The sequence below is a fragment of the Plasmodium fragile genome, assembly GCF_000956335.1.
Source record: "Plasmodium fragile strain nilgiri unplaced genomic scaffold supercont1.6, whole genome shotgun sequence".
Lineage (NCBI taxonomy): Eukaryota > Apicomplexa > Aconoidasida > Haemosporida > Plasmodiidae > Plasmodium > Plasmodium fragile.
The window spans coordinates 445,928-455,341 of record NW_012192586.1 but is presented as its reverse complement, the minus strand read 5'-3'; the positions used below and the strand labels follow the sequence as shown (position 1 = coordinate 455,341).

Below are 9,414 nucleotides of genomic sequence, written 5' to 3'. Positions count from 1 at the left end.
TTTTTAATTTATTTATTTTTTTTTTGCATTTTATAAAATTTCTACCCGTTCATTATTATACCATGCGTGTTGCTACATTTGGGCTTCACCTTCTTCTTCATCCCGATCCGCATGTGCATTTTCTTTTTTTTTATTGCATTTTTTGCACCCTTACATTTGTGCGGTGCAGGCCCCCCCGCCGACCATTCTCCCTCTCTCTTTCTACCCCCACATGATATCCTTCCCTGTGGACCTTTTTTTGTTTGAACACACACACATGTGTACATGTGCGTACGTTTTTATATCTGGGCCCTTTCGTGCTCGCTTAAAAAAAAAAAAACAAAAACTCTCTCATGACAGACACCCACCCTTGCGTGTGTCCATATCTTTTAAATGGTTTATCAACCGATTCGAAAAACGTTTCTACAAAATTTTTTACACAGTGTTCAAGCGAACTGCATCACTTCTAAGAGCAGGTGGGCCGGGTGGTGACCACTGGTGCAGACATCACACTGCCCCATGTGATACTGTAACATGGATTGTCACCTGCCCGTGTTGTAGCCAGCACGGTTAAATGGTCTCCTCATTTGACAAAAAACTCTATGTGTCATTTTTTGTTTGCCCCCGGTATTCCGAATGGGGTGAGGACAAAGAAAAAAAAATGCATATATAAATATATACATATACCTACATGTGCATGAGGTACCTTGTTACGTATTCATTTGAGTGCCTATGGCCTCTCCCTGGCGGACCGTTCAATTCAGCGTCACCGAAACGACGCCACTTTTAAAAAGGTAGAACAATATCCACTCCCTCGCTGCAGCATTGTGTGATGTGCCCTAATTTAATACCGCACATAGGCGAAAAATGGCTACTGGGGGGACAACAAACAGGTAAATGCTTGCGAAGGTTGTTTGTGCACAGGGGTCTCCATGTCGTCTTTCTTTCCCCCCCACACCCCAAAAATGATATCGCTCAAAGAAGTGAAGAAAAAAAAAAAAAAAAAAAAAAAAAAGCCTGCACCCTTGCGCCATATGACACGCACACACATGTTTTGCTATCTCAAAAAGGAGAAGAAGCTCGAACAGGTGCAAAATGTGACTGAGTAATTTATTCCCTTCCCCCGAAGAAGCATTATGCTGTTTCCAATATTTTTGGCTCACAGGCGATAGAAGCGAATAAAAAAAAAAAAAAAAAAAAAAGTGGAAAAACTGCGTGACCTGTTCAGGCGATTTTAGCACGAAAAGTGAGTACTACTTATTGAGTGCACACAACAATGAAGTCCCATATGTCCAGATAAATTATTCCCAATAAACATCACAACGTTGTTTATATGTTAAAGCCAACTGCTTCGCCAATGCTTATTTCTGTACTACCCCCCCAATGAAGACGTTCAGCATAACTCGTAGCGTTTTCCCAACCCTGCAGCGACGATGCAACGACGTGCGGGCTATACGAAGAGGACATTATTTCTCCTCCATGAAAGACGTAAACGGGTTGAAAAATGCCATTTTAAATTATGCAGACTCGGTGGAGGATTTAGTTCAGAGGAGAAAAGAACATGAGGCAAAAGTGAAATCCATTTTTGAGGAGCACTGGGGTGGGTATCCGCGAGAGGACGAAATGGTGCAACTGTGCATGGGGTCATGTGAAAAAGACATATTGAATGGAGAAGTGCGCAACATAAAAAGTTATGTACAGGACAGGCATGCAAGTGGCAACAATAGTGAAGTGGGCAAAGGGAACGAAGAAGAGTTTTTGCAAATGACCAAGTTGCTCAAAATTTTAACCATCTGTGGAATTAGAGTGTCACCCAAAGTGTTGCTCTACTACGTCCTCGAGGCAATAAAGCAATTGGGAGGTCACCTGCAACAACACATGGGTGACATAATTAAACAGGATGCTGTTACGAAGAGGGAAAATTATTTCCGCATTAATAGCTACTACTACGATCGGGAAAAGGTACATGTGCCTTTCATGTCTTTGTACAAGTCCCTAAGCAACGTATTGTACAGCGTAAGTGAAAACAGGATTGATTTGGTAGAAGCATACGAACATATGAAGGATCAAGTTGTTCAAAATTATATGAACATAGAAGACGTTGTGAGGAAAGCACCGGCATTTCTTAACATTAGTGTGTTTTTCTTCCTCATCAATTCGTACATATACATGGGCAAAAATGTAAAATTAAAAAACGTATTAGCAGATGTATTGAACCCTTATGTAAGTGCTATCTCGGAGGATGAAATGAACATTTCTTCAGACGACACCTTTTACCTAATTTTGGCATTACGCCTTTACTTTACCAGCTTGTCCTACAACACAGACGTTTTAAATCAGCTGAATGTGTACAACAAACACTTCGTCTCTTCCATACTATCTTTCCCCAACCAGTCGGATGGGGTTTACACAGATGATAATGAAAAATACGTGTACATAACGGAGTTCCTTAATAGGCAAGACAAAAGCGTTGAACTGAAAAAGGTGCACATCCCTCCCTTCAGCTATCCCCTAACCTCTTTGAAGAACCAAACGGTTTACATTTTGGACTCAGATGAGCACTACTATGCTAATGAGGCGGTCACTCTGCGGAGCTGCGTCTTCTGGAGGTACGTTACACAGCGGTATGGTTACCCATGTTCATATTGCTTGCCCCCATTTGCTTCCACTACATGACATTGCTTCACCCCGTACAGGTACTACCTCGCCGCAAAGCACGGATTCACCCTCGTGCGTCTCTGCCAAAAGGAGGACTACTCCGATTTGTTCACCGAGAGCAAGCGGGACGAAGTTTTACACGCGTCGCTCAGTAACCATTACTTATATGACTGCGACGAGTTGGTTCGCCCACCAGGGAAGAAGCAGGCGCAGGGTAACGGGTAGTCTGCCCCCAGGATGGAAGAAGCAGAAGAAGTTCTGAAGCGTTTACAAACGTCCACCTTTTTTTGTTTATCCTGCACACAGGTGGTGCATACTTTTATGCGTTCGCGGGTGTACCCTAGGATGTGATGAGTTGGCAGGGATATGGCACGAGGGGGGGGAAACATACCACGCTGTTCCATCCAGGGGGTTTACCTCAGGGTTGTACACTACACCATGTGTTTTACTGATGTGATTAAAAACAAAAAAAGGGTAAACACGTGAGCAGGTAAAGATGCACAGAAAAGTGTTAAGCTGGGCGCAACTTGTACATTAGTGGAAAGTCCCCTCCCCGTCGTCCTGCGGAAGTTAACGTAGCTGCTACATCATCGTCACGTTTGAATAAAGCGGCACAGGGTGTCAGTGGGGGTAGGAAATAATGGCATAATATGTTTTTTTCTTTTTTTTTTTAATTTTGAATTTATTTTGAGTTTATTTTGAATTTATTTTGTCGCATGTACATAATCACATGCTGTGCAAAGGCATTTGTATCTTCTTAGCCATTGCGCTTTTGTTATATGTGAGTGCTTGTTGACGCGCCTTGCGAGTCACCTTTCAGTGAGGCCCATGCCATGCCGCGATCTCGCCTTATGCGAGGCCAAGGGACGATCATGCGTATGGCACTGTGGGAGCTGCATATAAATTACGATTTATAAACCCCACCATTTTTGTTGCTCCCTTTTTTCTTTTTTTTTTTTTTTCTTCTTTTTCTCTTGCCGGTTTTTATTCCCTTTTTCTGCTTTTTTTTTTTTTTATTTCTTTGCATCGTTTGCAGTCCCTTTTTAATTCACTCATAAGCAGCTACAATTCGATTTCAACTCAAATGAATTATTTTCCTGTTGCATACGTAAGTATGAAGCATTTAAATGTGGCTGGATACTTACTCCCCACTTTTGTGCGCAGTTATATGCAAATATTTACCTGAACGTGTTCATATTTTTATTTATATTTTTTTTTTTCTTAAAAATTAGCGCTCCACGTGCGTACGTAAACGAGCTAGCGAAACAGATGTACATATGCATGAATTAAGTATGTACATTCGGACGTGCGCACATTGGTGCTGAAAAGAGAGAGAGAAAGGAAAGGAAGAAAAAGAAGAGGTGTCGTCCCACCCCTTTGCGTGCTTGTCAGCCCGTCCCAACGATGAATTACAATAACAGCTATGCCGACAGCAACATGCACGGCAGGCGAAAGGTGAACAATGCCAAGGAGAAGGAACAGGAGTCATGGAGTAGCATGAATTACGTGAGGAATAGCCAAATGAATTTGGCTGGTAGGTCTGGCATGGACACCATGATGGGACATAGAACGTACACGGACGCGTCGCCAAGTGAAAGTAACGTGGACAGGGGTCTGCACGTCGGTCCGGCCATCTACAGCCTGGACGGGGACGGAGGTCACGTCGGGGGCAATGTGAGTGGCGCAAATTTGCAGCACAACTTCCTCAACCCCAACGACCTGGGCGCGGCCAGTGCTGCGCCACCCAGTTATGTCAACGCGCACCCCGTATGGGGTAGCAAGCGGAGCGAGTTCTACGCGCCAAGTGAAGTGAGTCACTCCGCTAGCGGTGGAATGTACCCCACATCAGGAGGCCCCTTCCACCCCGGCGGGTCAAGCGCGAACCCTAATTTTCAAAACACGAACAAGGTTCCCAGCCAAGAAGGCAGAAGGGACGGCATGTACCCACACCATGTGGGGGCGAAGAACGAAGCGCAGGGAGCAGACAATCGTCTGCACTTTGTAAATGGAAGCATGTATAACCAGCAGGAAATGAAGACGCAGGTACTTATCCCGTCTCAACCATTTAAAGCAGACAGTAGCAACATGAGTTGCAGCCAAGTGAGTACAAGTGCCTTCCCCCAGTCGGAGCGATGGAGCAACAGGACAGACGACGTGGAGCCCAAACCGAGCAAAGGGATCATGCATAACATATTTGAAAGTCTAACAAACACAGTACAAACAAATGATCCTATTAATAATATAATGAAACAGAAAGTTGCTAACATGGTTATGAATGAGATTGAAAAAAAAATTGAAAGTCATGACACCAGCTTTGTTGGAAATAAATTGTCCCTACTGAGAGGGTACTTTGATGTGACTCATTCTTATGTGGTAAATAAAATATTATTCATTCTGGTACCTTATGTGTACATACGGAAGGCTCTGTGTGAGTCCAGGACTTATTATGTATATACTCACTTGGAGAGGATGATCGGGAGTGGTCGTCACCACAACAAGAACTACACCTCTGCATTTTCATTTAATAAGGGAGCTTCCCAGGCCTATTCGCATAGCACGGAGGAGAGCACTAGTCTTGTGAAGGGGGGCGCAAGTAGCCCCTTTGCTCATAACCAGAGTTTTTTCTTTGACCCCAAAAAGGGCGCAGGGGGGGTCGGCAGCATGGGAAGTGGCTTGAGCGGGGTTAGCGGTGTGAGCGACGTTGGCGGAGTGAATGGGGGAAGCAGTGTAGGTGGTGGTGCAGATACACAGCGAGGGAACCCCGGGAGACACAACTCAAACGATATAAATTACATCGACTACAGTAGTAATATGGGTATTTTCAAAGCGGACCTGTACATACCACTCATGTCGAGCATCACATACATCCTTCTGTATACCCTAACAATCACAGCTCAAAAAAATAATTTTGTATTTAACCCGGACAACCTCTTCAACATAACATCTTATGTTTTTCTCCTGCTCTTCTTCGAAACAGCAATTATTAAATTCTTGTTTTTGCTCACATGCCGGGATATTAACCTCTCCTTTTTGCACATCCTCTCCTTCATTTCATACAAGTTTGTAATTCTGTGTGGGTTAATAATAACCAAATTTTTCTTTTACCTGTTACACTTTACATGTGCTTCTTTATACGGGATACCAGAAGACATGCAGGGCAAAGATGAGTCGAATGCGAATGTGTTAGTGAACAAGAGCCCACACAATGCCTTCAAGAGTATGAGTGCACCCCCGTTGTCGAGCTTTAGCCCGTACAATGTCGTCCTGTTTCTAAATAGCCGGACCATGTATCGGTTGACACAGATTTACTTTTACGTCACAGTCAGTGTGCAGATGATGCAACTCTTTAAGTCCATTCACCTGTACGTGCACGATGACTCCAGCCTCTCCAATCACCTAAACATAAAGCGGATTAACGTGTTGATCCTCATTTTTTCTCTGTCCCAAATTTTTTTGTGCTGGATTTTGACTCCCTACTTCGCCTGACGGGGGGGGCATTGCGGCGAAGCCAATTTGCCGTCCTTATGAGCGCACGCTGAGGGTAATCCCCCTGCAGTTGTTACTCTTCTTTTTTTATGTGCCATTTTGACCCGTTCCCACTTCCCCCCTTCTCATCCTTTTTTTTTTTTTTTTTTTTTTTTTTTTTTTTTTTTTTTTTTTTTTTTTTTTTCCCCCCCCTGGACATTTTGTTGAGGCATTTCCGCAGACACGTGGATAAGCAGCGAAAAGTGGTAGCGGAGGTGGAAGAGAAACTGGTTCAGCGAGGACACACCGAGAAACAGAACAAAACCCCCCACACACACACACAAACTGGCCTCTAGACAAATGATTAGCATGCACAGACATTCCACTCGAGAAGAAAAATGAAAATCGTTTCAATCATTTTATCCCTGCTGCTTTTATTCTTTATTAACTTATTTTTCGTCAAGTCCATATACAAAAATGAGCAGAGCTACAACGTGCCGCTGAATGTCCTATTCAATAAAGGAAAGCACATTCGCAAGAGGTTATGTAATGAATGCTTTTTTAAAAATGAAGTGAACATGATATACAATAGCTGCCGGGCATTGGAGAGTGTAAATTATAATAACCTTAACCGAAGCAAAATTTTTTATTTTATAAAACAGTCTCCCAAGCTGCTCAAGAGATATGTTAGCTTGAGGTCCGTGTCCACACTTTCGAACCTTTTATCTGTTCGCTTTTTAAATAAGTTTCTTGCTGATAGGACTTCTCTGCTGATTAATTCGTTTTACTTGTTGGAGGGGACCTACATAAAGAATAACATTTTGCGTGGCCTGGTTGGTTTCTTCGGCACCCTCGTGTTGCGTTTCCTGGGTGAGTTGCTTCGCTCTCTTCACCGCTTCACCCCTTCACCCATTCACCGCTTCGTCACATCACCGCGTCGTCACATAACCGCGTCGTCACATAACCGCTTGCCCCCCCCGCAGTCGTGTACATTGTCCAGCTGGCCTCGTCCTTCCTCCTCTTCCACTACATGAACATCGTGTCGCAAAGGACGCAGGCGTACATATTAGAAGTGAGTGGCTCCAATTACGTCTCGAGGGTGATTGGCTTTTTCCAATTGAACCTGGTGAATTATTATATAAATGTGGCCTCGGAGTTTGTTCAGGCGATTCTCATACGAGCCCTCTTCAATCAGTACGAAGGACGCCTGGTCAAGACAATCATATACAATAGCTCCGACTACTATATAAACACCAAGCTAACAAATAAATATCACCTCTTCTACCAGTGCACTAAGAAGTTTGTGTTGACTCGCATAAATAAGCTGAGTCTGCTCACCTTCAATTACTTGCGCTACTTTGTCCTGACTAATTTATTCTTTAAGATGTGTGGCGGCACGTAAGTGGGGGGAGGGGGAGCTGTACCCGATCAATCGCATCACATCCGCCGCTTCATATGAACCCCTTAACTTCTCTCACCACCACCCCACCGCAGCTACAACAAGTTTTCGCCGAGCGACGTGAAGATGCCAGGCGTGTACTCCAATCCAAGGAAGAGCCTCAACAAAGACATGAAGTACGCCACCAAGAGGGAAATAGAAGTGTTGAGGCGGTTCTGCAAGGAAACGGGATGCCACACATGCGGACTCAGTTGCCATGATAGGTTCATAGGAGATCACCAACCACCTGTACAAGTCATTAAGGACATGATTCATTATTACAGAAAAAGAAAACTCCTCAGATCCATACTGAAATTTTTTAAATTATACGACACCAAGCAGAGATTGTATCCCCAGTGCGTTCGCTGCTCACAATTACAAGCAGCTTCTGTCAGGTGTAAAAAGCTAAGACTCATTCCGCACTACAATACGATTAGGCTTTTCCATGCCTCTTCTGTTTTTCATTTGGCACTCAAAATGCTTCTGCTTACCCAGTGGAATAAGATAGTGTTTTGGGACGGCGACAATGTACGCTGAGCATTTTTTTTTTTTTTTTTTTTTTTTTTTTTACACTGCGACATGTACATGGTAGTATTATGTAGCTGTGTCGGCGGAGCAGATGTACGGTCAGTCGGTTTGGTGTGTCTGCTCCACCCATGGGTAGTAAAACCTATTCTAACCATACCATTCTCTGCTTCCCCTCTCTTCCGCTATATATATATATTTCTTTTTTTGAGTCTCCTTTTTTGTTTATTCTTATTTGTATATGTTTCTTCTCGTTTGATTCAACTGTGAGTGGGTCTCTGCCATATTAATGCAGGCGTGCCGCCGCGTATGACATACATTGGTATATTTACCTGCACGTGTATTGGGGGGTAACCTACTTTCGTGTAATGCATACTCTGTCTTTATAAAATTTTGATCTGATTTGGCAAGCGATTTCCCCCTTATGTTATTATTATGTGTGTACGATTTAACGCGGTTCTCATTTTTTCCTTTTTTTTTTTTCCTCCCTCGCGGTAGAACAGTTTGTGAAAGTGATATTTGATCGAGCATACTTGAGTTAAAGGGGGGGGTAATTGGACACCCCTGCCTCTATGCAGAGTTTCTTCTTAAATGGGTTGGCGTTGAGACGGACTCACCGGCCCGCACCCTGGCCGGTGTATGTGACGTCGCCGTATAGCATTTGCTTTGTTCACCATCTTGTTGGAGTCATCTGCTGCAACAACAGCAATTAAAATGGTACGCACCTCACGCAAGGGACTCTTCCCCCCTACACAAAAATATATAAATAATAATAACAAAAATAAAATAAATAACAGCATGAGTTTACATGGCGCAGTCATTCCATTCGCCTTTTTTTTGCAGAGGGATGCATGCATTCGAAGGGTTCACACATATGTATGTACATTTGGCATCGCGCACTTCCCCTCAAGGCACGATGCACACATTTTTATCGCCCTCTCCGGGGCCCTTACACCCCTTTTGGGCTTCTCTGCTGTGCTGTGCTCTGGGTTGCTCGGGTGGTAAACTTGGTTCATAAATACTGATTAACATTTGTGTGTTTTTTTTTTTTTTTTTTTTTTTTTTTTTGCCCTTCTCCACAGCTCAGCTGAGCATTTGACCCCAATGGCAAAGCAAACTACTTAACTTTTTTGTTTTTTTTTTTTTTTTTGTGAAGGTGTGAATATGACATTTGTACCTCCTTCCTGCAGAGATGCGTCGATGAGGGGTTTTTTGCAAACAGGTTGAGCAAAATGAGTATAGATACAAGATCGTCATGTGCGTGGGCCTTTTGTAGAGTGTTTGCGTTTTCGTGAAGGCCCCCGTCCCGGGTGTGCTCTTCCTCCTTTTTTTTTTTTTTTTTTTTTTCG

The 9,414-nt window shown here is 43.5% G+C and overlaps 3 protein-coding genes across 3 annotated transcripts; all 3 read left to right on the top strand.

Annotated features, from left to right (window-relative positions):
* Positions 1–1,362: 1,362 nt before the first annotated feature.
* Positions 1,363–2,862, top strand: AK88_00808 (uncharacterized protein; the record flags this gene model as incomplete). Its single annotated transcript, XM_012478452.1, has 2 exons — positions 1,363–2,588; positions 2,676–2,862. 2 exons carry the CDS (start codon positions 1,363–1,365, stop codon positions 2,860–2,862), a joined length of 1,413 nt encoding a protein of 470 aa, XP_012333875.1.
* Positions 2,863–4,041: 1,179 nt separating this feature from the next.
* On the top strand, positions 4,042–6,123 carry AK88_00807 (uncharacterized protein; the record flags this gene model as incomplete). The annotated part of the gene is made up of 1 exon (XM_012478451.1): positions 4,042–6,123. One exon carries the CDS (start codon positions 4,042–4,044, stop codon positions 6,121–6,123), a length of 2,082 nt encoding a protein of 693 aa, XP_012333874.1.
* Positions 6,124–6,500: 377 nt separating this feature from the next.
* AK88_00806 (uncharacterized protein) lies at positions 6,501–8,077 on the top strand (the record flags this gene model as incomplete). Its single annotated transcript, XM_012478450.1, has 3 exons — positions 6,501–6,972; positions 7,086–7,500; positions 7,597–8,077. 3 exons carry the CDS (start codon positions 6,501–6,503, stop codon positions 8,075–8,077), a joined length of 1,368 nt encoding a protein of 455 aa, XP_012333873.1.
* Positions 8,078–9,414: the final 1,337 nt, after the last annotated feature.